The sequence below is a fragment of the Cherax quadricarinatus genome, chromosome 66 (assembly GCF_038502225.1).
Source record: "Cherax quadricarinatus isolate ZL_2023a chromosome 66, ASM3850222v1, whole genome shotgun sequence".
NCBI classification, from domain to species: domain Eukaryota; kingdom Metazoa; phylum Arthropoda; class Malacostraca; order Decapoda; family Parastacidae; genus Cherax; species Cherax quadricarinatus.
This window is the reverse complement of record NC_091357.1, coordinates 5,097,285-5,112,258: the sequence shown is the minus strand read 5'-3', so window position 1 is coordinate 5,112,258 and position 14,974 is coordinate 5,097,285. Positions and strand designations below refer to the sequence as shown.

General features: G+C 35.3%; 1 protein-coding gene across 2 annotated transcripts in view; it reads left to right on the top strand.

The window, feature by feature from the left end:
* The window catches only part of ProRS-m (prolyl-tRNA synthetase 2-like protein, mitochondrial), a 33,750-nt gene extending 21,016 nt beyond the window's left edge, over positions 1 to 12,734 (top strand). Inside the window, exons 5-8 of one of the 2 annotated variants that reach the window (XM_053799198.2) lie at positions 2,226 to 2,356; positions 3,147 to 3,337; positions 6,419 to 6,634; positions 12,387 to 12,734. In XM_053799198.2, the coding sequence (XP_053655173.2) occupies positions 2,226 to 2,356; positions 3,147 to 3,337; positions 6,419 to 6,634; positions 12,387 to 12,692 (844 nt within the window). In that variant the 3' untranslated portion in view covers positions 12,693 to 12,734. Of the gene's footprint in view, positions 1 to 2,225; positions 2,357 to 3,146; positions 3,338 to 6,418; positions 6,648 to 12,386 lie in introns of both variants that reach the window. The other variant, XM_053799199.2, reaches the window with a different exon arrangement.
* Positions 12,735 to 14,974: the final 2,240 nt, after the last annotated feature.

Here is a 14,974-nt window from a genome sequence, read left to right as displayed (position 1 = left end):
GGAGAGTTAAATGATAGCTCTAGGCCTTTTCTGTTGCAATCAACTCAGGAGCTTGCAATGTTGCAAAAGAGGTCCAAGCAAATATGATCACAGGGAGTGCCTCCACCAGAGTTCCAGCAAAGGCACTCTTTGTGATTGTATTTCCTGGGACCTCCTCTCTTTTGCAGCACTGCAAGCTCCTGATGTATTGATTGCAACACAAAAGGCCTAGGGCTGTCATTCAACTCCCCCCCCATGGTTGCTTTGCATCCTGTATTACTTGTCTGCAATTTTTGCACAACTGTATTATATATTTTCTTCTATAGTATTTCAGTTAAAAAATTTTTTACATAAAAATAGAGATGGTGACCTAGCTCCTATTTGTGGCACCTTATGAACAAAAAAGCTTCATGAGTTCGGACTATCTGCTTATTGAATGCTGGGCATTAAATGTACTGCACAGTAATCCAGAACTCGTACAGAGTCCACAAAACTGTAATATCAACTCTTGCTACAAATTGTGCTTAACAACACCCAAAAGGTGGACAAATTTTAAACCAGTTACCATTAATCACAATAAATTGCATTCTGTGGGCAAGATTTTGTATGTATAGTAGACCGTCGATTAACACGGTAGTTAGGTTCCTGAAAATGCAGCGTTAGACAAATCCGTATTAAAGGAACTGAAGAATTTAAAGGAAGGATAGGGTTACGTTCTTGAGACCCCCCAAAAAAACAAAACTTTTTTTTTATAGGTCTCCAAATGTTACAAAAATTAAAATGATAATGCAACTATTAATTTTTGTTGTATTTTCTATTGTTCAAGGGTACAAATGCAACAGAAATAATATTTCTTACCCTAAACTGTGGTTGCTAGTGTTTGTTGATTGTGAAGGGAGTGGAAAGGCATGCTGTGGTCCTACTGAGTTGATGTGGATGGTAGTCAAGTCAGTCAATAAATCAGTCAAATCATTCAGTAAATTGTCAAGTCCGTCAGTCAGTCATATGTTCTAGCCATATCCACTACACATGAACCACTTTTAAGTTTATTAACTTTGCCCTGCCCCTTCTGCATCACTTGCTTTCCTCCTGGGTGCCATGGTTCCTTGGAAGATGCAATATGTGGTAATGAAAAGATCAAAATCCAATTCACAGACAATACTGGGTATTGTACTGAACACACATGTACAGAGCACTAGACAGCTAGGCCTCTCTCGCAAAGACAATGGCCTGACCCACAGCACTTACTTCATAGAGAGGGTCAAATCCCTGCCATCCAGCTTACAGCACTGAAATTTTTTCCCTACTCACAAGCAGAACGTGTAAAATGAATTTTACGAAGTGTTAGATGGGAATATGCCTCAATTTGGCTATAGTGTAATGGAGAAAACTTGCAAAAAGAACCCTTGTTAAATGGTCTACTGTACAGAACTTTATAATGTTTGAGTTAAACTGGTGGTAGGATGGTAGACAGCAACCGTCCAGGGAGGTACTACCGTCCTGCTAAGTGTAAAACGGAAGCCTGTAATTGTTTTACATGATGGTAGGATTGCTGGTGTCTTTTTTCTGTCTCATAAACATGCAAGATTTCAGGTACATCTTGCTACTTTTACTTACACTTAGGGCACACTACACATACATGTACAAGCATATGTATACATACCCCTCTGAGTTTTCTTCTATTTTCTTTCTAGTTCTTGTTCTTGTTTATTTCCTCTTGTCTCCATGGGGAAGTGGAACAGAATTCTTCCTCCGTAAGCCATGCGTGTTGTAAGAGGCAACTAAAATGCCAGGAGCAAGGGGCTAGCAACCCCTTCTCCCGTATAAATTACTAAATTTAAAAAGAGAAACTTTCATTTTTCTTTTTGGACCACCCTGCCTTGGTGGGACACGGCCGGTTTGTTGAAAGAAGAAGGAAAAGTTAAACTGGCAAGTGTTTGCAATAGTCACATTGAGGCTATATACAGTTGCTCACAGTAGGCATGCTCTGTTAATCAGTCCCTTACAAGTGACTGCTATGATGTTGAAGGGGCTCTTGATTCAAGGTGTTATAGCTACCCTCCCCTTCCTTGGATCAAACCTAATTAACCCCATTTCCTAGATGCTTTATAACCCTTACAGGTTTAGTGCTTCTCTTTGAATATAATAATAATAATCTATTAATTAGCCTCTAATAATAAAATAGAAGTAATAAATACTCTACTATATTTTTTAATTTATTCTTTAATTATATCCAAATTTTTCAGATGTAAAGAATTCCTAATGAAAGATCTCTACACATTTGACTGCTCAGAAGCAGCAGCTTCTGTCACTTATAACAAGATCGGTAGTGCCTATGATAGAATTTTTCAAAGAATTGGCATACCATACTTAAAAGGTTAGTAAATGTTTTCCTGACTTTTTTAACACTTTTGTGGAAAATGGATAAGTGTGAATCTGCTGTGATATATAAGCAACAGTTAAAGTGAAGATTTTGAAGTGTCCAGTCCCTCACAATTAATATATTGAAACCAGGTGATGAAGTATAGATTTGAGGTGTTGAGTCTTTCAGCCTACACAATGATATTTGAACAAGTGGAGATATTGAGTTCTGACCCTCAGCCTTAGTTGAAGTGGAGAAGTCATCTGGAGGAGTGCAACCCCTCAGCCTAGATAGAAGGTGTTTAGTGCCATAGCTTTAATCAGTCTTCTCAGGCTAATGATGCATTTTAATAGTGTATCAATATCTTCTCAACTTAACGGTACACTGTTATAGAATGAGCTAATTCTTTCACATCACCTTAATATTTAAGGATACAAGAGATTATTCTATTCATGATTCATTCTTTTGGAAAATGAGGTACAGGTGTTGGAGTAACGTAAATAATTTATGCATATGTAATATTCAGTGACACACCTCTTAGTTCAACAAGTGCATTATTTACTATCCAGCATTTGATATACATACTTTTATTGTACATATGTACAATATGTAGATTTTCTTCAGGTAAAGTTGTCAAGAAGGTGAATACTATATCATTTGCCTTCTTGAAGTTTATATCGCTTAGCAGAATGAAAGGTGTGCGTGTATTTAGAGTTATTACAGTATGTTTTATCATAGGTACCTGGATTTTTTCCTTTCTTTATACCAAACTATAGCCATTTTTTTTTTTAATAATTCCCTACAGTTGCTGGTGATTCAGGTAACATTGGTGGTAGTCTTTCCCATGAATACCATTACCAAGCAGCCATAGGAGAAGATACTCTGCTGCTTTGTAATGGTTGTGATTTTTCGACTAATGCTACGCTGGTTTCCAGCTCTGATGATGCCTTTTGCACCAGATGTGGTGGTCAGCTGAACAAAACACTTGCAATAGAGGTATGATTATTTTTGTTGTAAAATATTATATATTTGACCATTTTTAAGTAGATGAAAAGTTTCCTTTCACTGTGAATTTTTAACTTTAAACAGAATATAGTTACAGTTTGTGTATTTACAAAAACTGAACCAAAACATTTAATTGTTCTTTGATACTATGTATTTTATAACATTTAACCCTTTCAGGGTCCAAGGCCCAAATCTGGAGTCACGCACCAGTGTCCAAGAATTTTCAAAAAAAAAATTTGTTATTTTTTCTTATGAAATCGTAGAGAATCTTTTTGTGAAGGTAATAAAACAAAAAGTACGAAATTTGGTGGAAAATTGACAAAATTATGCTCTCGCGAATTTTGATGTGTCAGCGATATTTACGAATCGGCGATTTTGCCGACTTTGACTCCCATTTTAGGCCAATTACATTATTCCAATCAACCAAATTCTTAGCTATTTCACTAGTATTACTTCTATTCTATCGATTGAGCACAAGAAATCGCCAAGTCAACTTGTTTCAACTACAAAATAAAGTGATCGAAAATTGTTAATTTGGCCAATTTAACACAAAGTTCAAAATATTCCAATTTCAAAATAGGGTCCAGAATGAACAATGTAGGCATTCCTGGCACTAAACTAACATATCCTCTGTTCATTAGTTATGTTTTGAGGCTTTACAAATAAATTCCATTTTGATTTTTTATTCACATAATGAATTTTTATTCACACCAAAAAATAGAAGATTTACTGTTATGCAATACTGTAATAATTGTATAAATATCATCACCATATTTGTGAATGTATATTAGACCCACCAGCTGACGTGTATTAGACGTGTGAGGTCGTTTGTTTACTCTTGAATATCGGCAAAAATTTAACATTTCCGCTACTTTGAGCTCAGTTTCAAGCCATTTCCAATGCTAAAACCAATCAAAATCATCTCTATTTCTGTAATATGTCTTCCATTCTATCAAATGAGACCAAGAAATCGCAAATACAACTATAAAAAACATACGAAAAAACACTGCAAAGTTGCTGTTTTAATCGAAAAATCATGATTTCATTTTTTTTCTCTCATTATACACAGTGTGCTGCAGGATCTGTTTTATGTGGTGCACACATACCACATAGATGTATTCTCTCATATCTAGGCCCAAATGTACCACTCACAGTTTATCAGAGTGAGCTGAGCTCATGGCGTAGATCTACGGTTTGGACCCTGAACGTAAAGCCGTAGATCTACGGGACGGACCCTGAAAGGGTTAAATTAGTGTACACTATATATATGACCCCAATGGAAATCAGACAGACAGTCCCTAATGACGCACTACCTTTCTTGGCTTATCCTGGGTGGCTAACCCTCCAAAGTTAAAAATCCAAATGAAATCTTAACTAAAATGCTGGAAGCAAGGGGCTGGTAACCCCTTCTCCTGTATAAATTACTATATTTAAAAAGAAAAGCTTTTGGTTTTCTTTTTATGTCACCCTGCCTCTGTGAAATACAACAGGTTCATTAACCCCTCGACTGTCGCAACCCCCAATCCTGAGGTGTCTCCTGGTGGCGCAAAAAAAAAAAAAAATTTCTTATGAAATGATAGAGAATCTTTTCCTGATTATAATGACACCAAAAAAAAAAAAAATTTAATGGAAAACTGACGGAGTTACACTCTCACGAAGTTATCAACCTCAGCAATATTTACAAATTGGCAATTTTGCCCACTTTGAGCCCTATTTTTGGCTAATTCCATTGTTCCAGTCGACCAAACTCATAGCTATTTCTTTAGAACAACGTTTTTTTTCTATCGATTGAGTACAAGAAACTGCCAATTTACTGATTTCAACTACCCAATAACGTGGTCAGAAATTTGCAATTTGGCCAATTTCATGAAAATTAAAAAATATGACAATTTCAAAATAAGGTCCAGAATGAACAATGCAGACATTCCTCGCTCTAAAATAGAATTTTCTTTGTTTATCAGTCACGTCTCCAGGCCCTTCTGATATTACTCTTGCTTTCTATTTTGAATTTTTATTCAAACAAAAAATAGAAGATTTACTGTTATGCAGACTACTGCAATATTGTAATAATTGTACAAATAATGTCAACCCATTCATGACTGCATATTAGAATGGCTAGTTGGACATTTATTGGACAATGACATCATTTGTTTACTTTGGAACATCAGCAAAAAATCAAACATTTCCCCTACTTTGAGCTCCATTTCCAGGTTCTTTTTATAGTAAAACCAATCAAAATCACCTCTGTTTCTATAATAAGTTTTCCATTCTATCAAATGAGACCAAGAAAACGAGTATACACCCATAAATACTATACGAAAATAGACCACAAACTCAGCATTTTAATTAAATAAAAAAAAAAAAAAAAAAAACACGGTCATATATTTTTTTCTCATTATGCACTGCGTGCTCCAGGATTTTTTTTATATGGTGCACACTGACCATACAGACCCATTCTCTCACATGTGGGTCTACCAGCTTTCTCCTGCTTGATTTGAAGCCGCTAGAATTTATGAGTATATATACGTCAAACAGTACCTCGTAAGTCGTATATATACGACTTAAACATTCAAAGGGTTAAAAAAATAAATCTTAAATCTTAATAGGTAATAGTATAATATTACTCATTAGATTGCCTTTGCACTAAGATTCTTTCTTCTTTCTTTCAACACACCGGCCGTATCCCACTGAGGCGGGGTGGCCCAAAAGGAAAAACGCAAGTTTTTCCTTTTACATTTAGTAATATATACAGGAGAAGAGGTTACTAGCCCCTTGCTCCCGGCATTGTAGTCGCCTCTTACAACACGCATGGCTTATGGAGGAAGAATTCTGTTTCACTTCCCCATGGAGATAAGAGGAAATAAACAAGAACTAGAAAGAAAATAGCAGAAAACCCAGAGGGGTATGTATATATATGCTTGTACATGTATGTGTAGTGTAACCTAAGTGTAAGTAAAAGTAGCACTAAGATTATTGTAATAATTATTCTTGCGAGGTAAAACACAGCTTTCTCCTGGAAGCAACATACCATATATACTCATTCTCAGCATCTAATATTACTTTTATTACTAGGTTGGACACACCTTTCTCCTAGGAACGAAGTATTCTGCACCACTTAAAGCATGTTATCAGAATGACAAAGGCAAACCAGAGTTACTTCATATGGGTTGTTATGGTCTGGGAGTTTCCCGTATTATGGCAGCCGCAGTGGAAGTATTGTCCCAGGGTAAATGCATTAGATGGCCATGGATTCTTGCTCCATTCAAAATCTGCATAATTACTCCTAAAGTAAGTTTTTTAAGTAAGTGATGAATACATGTATTTCCTAAATGTAAATTTCAAATGAAATGTCTGAAATTTTTGTGAACATTACAGTACTAATATTTAATATAAAAAATTTGCATATATGCTGTGTATACTAAACATGAAATTGTTGATTAATAAAATTACATGTACCTGATCAGGAAACAAATGAGAAGTTTTATATTTATATACAGTAGAACCCCTGTATCCACTGATTTGGTATCTGTGGTTTCAGTTATCCATGGTTTACTGTGGCCCAAAAATACCTCTTAATTTTGCACAATAATGGCCCCAAAGCACAAAAGTAGAGATGCTAGCAGTTTTCAAAGCCTAAGAGAAGCTGTGAAATGCTTCTCATCAGTGAAAAAATGATAATTTTTGACCTATTTTGCATAATTTATCAATTAAATTTTATAATAGGCATGTATAGGATTTACATATAGGGTTTGTTACTATCCACGGTTTTCGTATTCATGGCAGGTCCTTGGAAAGTCCCCCCCCCCCAATACTGGGTTCGTATTTTTTCTTTCTTTTAAAATTAATTATTATTTTGTGGTTTTAGGGAATCAATTATATTACATGTACAATGTTTGCAAGATATGGACAGATTAAGTTGTAACTTCTAGCATATGCAGGAATACGTGTAGCATGTAGATATACCCATCTCATTTGTCTGTACTTTTAGCTTTTGCAAACATGGGATTGGTGCACCTGAACAGGCAAGGGCCAGTAGGTTCAGGTACACCATGCTGTTAACCCTCTCACTGTCCAGACCCCCAATATGAAACTTTTCCGCATGCCCAAGAAGAGTTAACCCTTTGACTGTCGCAACCCCCAATCCTGAGGTATCTCCTGGTGTCGCAAAATTTAAAAAAAAAAAAATTATTTTTTTCTTATGAAATGATAGAGAATCTTTTCCCGATTGTAATGACACCAAAAAAACGAAATTTGATGGAAAACTGACGGAATTATGCTCTCGCGAAGTTAGCGACCTCGGCGCTGTTTACAAATCGCCGATTTCGCCCACTTTGAGCCCTATTTTCGGCTAATTCCATTGTTCCAGTCGCCACAATTCATAGCTATTTCTTTAGAACTCCATTTTTTCTATCGATTGAGTACAAGAAACTGCCCATTTACCGGTTTCAACTACCTAATAATGTGGTCAGAAATTTGCAATTTGGCCAATTTCACGAAAACTAAAAAATATGACAATTTCAAAATAAGGTCCAGAGTGAACAATGCAGACATTCCTGGCTCTAAAATAACATTTTCTTTGCTCATCAGTCATATCTCCAGGCCCCTCTGATATAACTCTTGCTTTCTATTTTGAATTTTTATTCAAACAAAAAATTGAAGACTTACTATTATGCAGACTACTGCAATACTGTAATAATTGTATAAATAACATCAACCCATTCATGACTGCATATTAGAATGGCTAGTTGGACATTTATTGGACAATGGCATCATTTGTTTACTTTTGAACATAGTCAAAAGTCAAACATTTCCCCTACTTTGAGCTCCATTTCTAGGTTCTTTTTATAGTAAAATCAATCAAAATCACCTCTATTTCTATAATATGTTTTCCATTCTATCAAATGAGACCAAGAAAACGAGAATACAACCATAAATACTATACGAAAATAGACCACAAATTCGGCATTTTAATTAAAAAAAAAACTGTCAGTTTTTTTTTTTCTCATTATGCACTGCGTGCTCCAGGAATTTTTTTATATGATGCACACTGACCACACAGACCTATTCTCTCACATGTGGGCCTACCAGCTTTCTCCTGCTTGATTTGAAGCCGCTAGAATTTATGAGTATATATACGTCAAACACGGTACCTCGTAAGACGTATATATACGGCCGCGACAGTCAAAGGGTTAAAAAAAAAAAAAAAAGTTATTTTTCCTTATGAAATGGTAGAGAATCTTTTTCTGAAGGTAATAAAGCAAACAGTACGAAATTTGATAAAAAACTGACAAAATTATGATTTCATGAATTTTCCTGTCAGCTCTATTTACGCATAGGCGATTTTGCCCATCGAGTCCTATTTTAGGCCAAATACATTGTTCCAGTTTGACCAAATTTTTAGCTATTTTGCTAGTATGTCTTCTATTTTGTCAAATGAGCACAAGAAATTGCCCAGTCAACTACACTGTATTTCAATAAAGTGATCAGAAATTGGTAATTTGGCCAATTCAAAATAGGGTCCAAAATAAATAATGCAGTCATTCTTGGCACCAAAAAAACATTTCCTCTGTTTATCAGTTACGTTTCCAGGCTTTACATATGAATTCCATTTTTATTTTTATTCCAAGAATTTTTATTCACACAAAAAAATAGATTTACTGTTATGCAGTATTGTAATAATTTTTTTTTTTTTTTTTTTAAACAAGTCGGCCGTCTCCCACCGAGGCAGGGTGACCCAAAAAGAAAGAAAATCCCCAAAAAGAAAATACTTTCATCATCATTCAACACTTTCACCTCACTCACACAATCACTGTTTTTGCAGAGGTGCTCAGAACACAACAGTTTAGAAGCATATACGTATATACACGACATATCCTTCCAAACTGCTAATATCCCGAACCCCTCCTTTAATTGTATAAATAATATCAGCACATTTGTGAACACACATTTGTTGCGAATAAGAAATTTTATAAAGAACTTCAGAATGTGGTCTGTTACTATTTTCTTCATAGGCAACAAGATTTTGGATCAGAGTTAGTTAAAGGTATTTTAGAGTCTAGGGGAAACATTTTCAACTGGGAAACTCCATAGAATAATATTCAAATTTATTAAAGTATTTAAATACAATACTTTATCTTCTCTCTGTACCAAATATTATACCTTAATACTTTGTACAATAAATTTACAATATATATATTTAGTTCAAAATCATGGAAGTATCACATTAATAAGGAAGATTAATTTTTCTTCTTGTAATTAAGTCTTCATTAACATTTGCATCTTTGTCTTAACAAGACTGTGTAAACTCAAACTACAAAATGTACAAGATTCAACAAGACCTTTGAATCCGGCCGTAAAGGAAGTAGAAAGCAAGAGTTTGTCTGAGAAGACGTATCTCTATGGATTACTGAACTGACCAAGAATATAAATATCAAAACAATCTTTCAGAGCAATGAGGAACAAACTGAGTCAGCTCTAGAGACTAATTCTCAAACCCATTCAAACTGTACACCCTAAGAGAGAACCAATATACGATCAGTTGTCAAGGCTAGAGCAGGGAGCGGACTGACTACCTGCCAGTCTGTTGACCCGTCGTCAGGTTGGATCACCTGACCCAAACGTTAGTCAACTGGACATAAACAATTGAACAATTCACCGGATGGTTCCGAGATTTATGCTCTATATACATAATAATCCTACCTAACAATAATAATAATAATAATAAAATAAGGATAATACCATGGTATTTTTTATATATTAAAGAGATAATAATATAATGTCGAAAGTCTCTATTTTAGCTATAAACGGGGACTTTCGCGCTATAATATTAAGTGATGATCATATTCTCTTACAATAGTTAAATAACACAGGATGACCAATTTCCAAGATATAACAATATTTAACTTACCAGTTGACATGTTTGGGACATATGATGATTTGTTTACTCTAACATCGGCAAAAATCGAACATTCCGCTACTTTGAGCTCAATTTCAAGCTATTTTCAGTCCTAAAACTAATCAAAATCATCTCTGTTTCTGTAATGTATCTTTCATTCTATCAAACGAGACCAAGAAACTGATAATTTAACCATAAAAACCATAGGAAAATACACTGCAAAGTTGCTATTGTAAACCAAAAACACTCATTTTCCTCATTATGCACTGCGTGGCGTACACTTACCACATTGGCCCGTTCTCTTGCATGTAGGCCCATATTTACTGCTCACAGTTTATCTGATCGAGCTGAGCTCATCACGTTGTACTACGGCACGGCCAGTGAAACCAAAGGCGTAGTACTACAGCACAGTAAGCGAAAGTGTTAAAGACCTGGTGAGAACCTTAATAATGGGTGAACAGGAAAATACTTGACATGTTGCAAATCACTATAAGACTACACATTTACTGGTAGCTTACCATTAAAATTACTATTTCAATAACACTTTCTACATGCAAACACATGCATGCACACACACCCTCCCTCCAGTCAGCATCTTGAAATTGTTCTGCAGAGTCAGCATCACTGTACTGAACTGTGCTTTTACTTCTGCAGTATTAAGGTTGCACTGTCAGTCTCACAGTAATGAGCTGCACTATTGTAATATCCTAGGCACCTGTTTTCTAGCGAAGACATGTAGTCTGCTGCTGGTTGTTAATCATGCAGTGTCTGATGACTAACTGACCTGTGACTGCCTTCCTTGGCCTTAACTAAGGCACAAGTTCTGATGCTATCTTGGTGACTGGGTGCTGAGAGCAACCAGTTACAAGAATGCAGATTTCACCATCCTGCTGAAAGTAGCCAATAACTGACAGACCAATCCATACACACACATTCTATGTGGATTTCTCACATATTTTTCAACAAATTTCTTGATTTATGTTATTTATGCAAGGTTAGATTGTCCTCTATCAATTAAAAATAACTACTTATAACACACCACAATGGCAATAAATGACAGAAAAACCCAAACCATACTACGTGTGGGGATAGAACCCACGATCAGTCATAAAACTTCAGGCTGATGCATTAGCCTTTGGTATGGTTTGTTTGCAATCATGTCATTACAATTTCTTGAGTAATAAATGACAGATTTTTTAACAGGCCTGCCATCTCCCACCTAGGTAGAGTGACCAGAAAAAAGAAACATTCAATCACTGTCTTGCCAGAAGCATGCTAACATCACAGTTCAGATTCCATACTGCACTTCTCCAGAGTGCAACAATGTACTTTCCAACTCTAGGACTCTAGTTCAGCTAACTTTTTTGCCTGAATCCCTTCATAAATGTTACCCTCCATGTCGAGTCATAAAAAAATGCTCTCCTCCATTCACACCTATTATGTGTACTCGTACAAGCCTCTGGGATGTCGAAGTCTTTAGCACTCAAAACCTCCTTTACCCTTTCCCTTCAACCTTTCCTGGGATGACCACTACCTCTCCTTCCCATCACCTCAGATTTACATACCTCTTAGTCATCCTATTTTGTGTCATTCTCTCTAGGTGCTCAAATCACCTAAACATCCCTTCCTCAGCCCTCTGAATAATATTTTTGATAATTTTAATCTTCAAGTTCTGAATAATCTCCATAACATTCACACCATACATTATCTTCAAACACATCATCTCCACACCCTCCATTCTCCTTGTTGCAGCATTGGAAACCATGCCTCACACCCATACAACAGTGTTGGTATCACTATACTCTGCTATATTCCCTTTGCTTCCAGTATTAAATTTATTAACTGGCAATACAGTGTTCCATATACACACAAATATTTTCATTTATTTTTTTGTTTTTCATTTTAATGCTGTCTTATATTCTACTCATAGCCTTAGTCCTGAAAGAATGAAAATTTATATAGAATTAGGTATAAATATCATTAGATGCATATCTTTTTGTTTCCTGGTTTTAAGGATTGCATTTACTTCATAATAAAATATTCAAGTGGTATTATTTCATTTGCAGAAACTACTTTATAAATTTTAATATTATGGCTTAAAGATGCACAAAAATTAATATTTTTTATCTGTTTTTCTATTAACAGAAAGGCAGCAAGGAAGCAGGTGCATTGTCTTGGGTGGATCATCTGGCACATGTCGTTAACTCCATACCTGGCTTTCAAAATGATGTTATAATAGATGACCGAGACAGTTTCACTATTGGACAGCGTGTAATGGAAGCTAAGAAGACAGGATACCCTCTAGTCATAGTTGTAGGCAAGGGGGCTTGTGCCAGCATACCTTTGTTCGAACTTATTGATACTGAAAATGGGGATTCACAGATGCTCTCACAAACATTATTAGTTAACTTTCTGAAGCAAAAATTGCTGGAATTCAAATTTAATGTTTAAGTGTCATGGTGTTAAATTAATTAAACTCATAGTTAAACAAAAGTATTTTGAACTGCCTTTAATGTAGTGATGTTATCAAAGTGGTATGTTGTAATGATGCAATAAAAAGGTTGTAATGAGGCAATAAAAAGCCCCATTAGTACATTTTTTTTTTTTAACACTGGCCATCTCACACTTAGGCAGGGTGGCCCAAAAAAGAAACACTTTCACCATCATTCACACTCAATCAGTCTTTGCAGAGGCATGCAGATAAGACGGTTCAGCAAATACCCCAAATCCCTACTTTAAAGTATAGACATTGTACTTCCCACCTCCAGAACTCAAGCCTGGCTAACTGGACCTTGGTAATTAATACAGAATATTTGGGTTAACCCTTTCAGGGTCCGTGCCGTAGATCTACGGCTTAACGTTGAGAGTCCAAACCGTAGATCTACGCCATAAGCTCAGCTCACTCTGATAAGCTGTGAGCGGTAAATTTGGGCCTAGATATGAGAGAATACATGTATGTGGTATGTGTGCATAAAACAAATCCTGCAGCACAAAGTGCATAATGAGAGAAAAAAGCAGAGACCTTAATTTTCAATTAAAACAGCAACTTTGCAGTGTTTTTTGTATGTTTTTTATAGTTGCATTTGCGATTTCTTGGTCACATTTGATAGAATGGAAGATAATATACAGAAATAGTGATGATTTTGATTGGTTTTAGTAGTGAAAACAGCTTGAAACTGAGCTCAAAGTAGCAGAAATGTTAAATTTTTGCCGATGTTCAAGAGTAAACAAATGACCACACACGTCTAATACACGGCAGCTGGTGGGCTGATATTATTTATACAATTATTACAATATTTCATGACAGTAAATGTTCTATTTTTTGGTTTGAATAAAAATTCATTATGTGAATTAAAAATCAAAATAGAATTCATTTGTAAAGCCTGAAAATGTAACTAATGGACAGAGGAAATGTTAGTTTAGTGCCAGGAATACTTGCATTGTTTATTCTTGACCCTATTTTGAAATTGGAATATTTTGAACTTTGCACTAAATTGGCTAAATTACCAATTTCCAGTCACTATTTTGTAGTCAAAACAGTCGAGTTGGTAATTTCTTGTGCTCAATCGATAGAATAGAAGTAATACTTGTGAAATAGCTAAGAATTTGGCCTACTGGAATAAGGTAATTGGCATAAAATGGGAGTCAAAGTCGGCAAAATCACAGATGAATAAATATCGCTGACACATCAAAATTCGCAAGAGCATAATTTCATCAATTTTCCATCAAATTTCGTATTTTTTGTTTTATTACCTTCAGAAAAAGATTCTCTATCATTTCATAAGAAAAAATAACAAAATTATTTTTTGAAAATTCTTGGACACTGGTTAACCCTTAACCCTTTGACTGTCGCAACCCCCAATCCTGAGGCGTCTCCTGGTGTCGCAAAATTTAAAAAAAAAAAATTATTTTTTCTTATGAAATGACAGAGAATCTTTTCCCGATTGTAATGACACAAAAAAAACGAAATTTGATGGAAAACTGATGGAATTATGCTCTCGCGAAGTTAGCGACCTCGGCGCTGTTTACAAATCGGCGATTTCGCCCACTTTGAGCCCTATTTTCGGCTAATTCCATTGTTACAGTCGCCCAAACTCATAGCTATTTCTTTAGAACTCCATTTTTTCTATCGATTGAGTACAAGAAACTGACCATTTACCGATTTCAACTACCTAATAATGTGGTCAGAAATTTGCAATTTGGCCAATTTCACAAAAACTAAAAAATATGACAATTTCAAAATAAGGTCCAGAATGAACAATACAGACATTCCTGGCTCTAAAATAACATTTTCTTTGCTCATCAGTCATGTCTCCAGGCCCCTCTGATATTACTCTTGCTTTCTATTTTGAATTTTTATTCAAACAAAAAATAGAAGACTTACTATTATGCAGACTACTGCAATACTGTAATAATTGTATAAATAACATCAACCCATTCATGACTGCATATTAGAATGGCTAGTTGGACATTTATTGGACAATGGCATCATTTGTTTACTTTTGAACATTGTCAAAAGTCAAACATTTCCCCTACTTTGAGCTCCATTTCTAGGTTCTTTTTATAGTAAAATCAATCAAAATCAGCATTTTAATTAAATAAAAAAAAAAAAAGGTCATATTTTTTTTTCTCATTATGCACTGTGTGCTCCAGGATTTTTTTTGTATGGTGCACACTGACCACACAGACCCATTCTCTCACATGTGGGCCTACCAGCTTTCTCCTGCTTGATT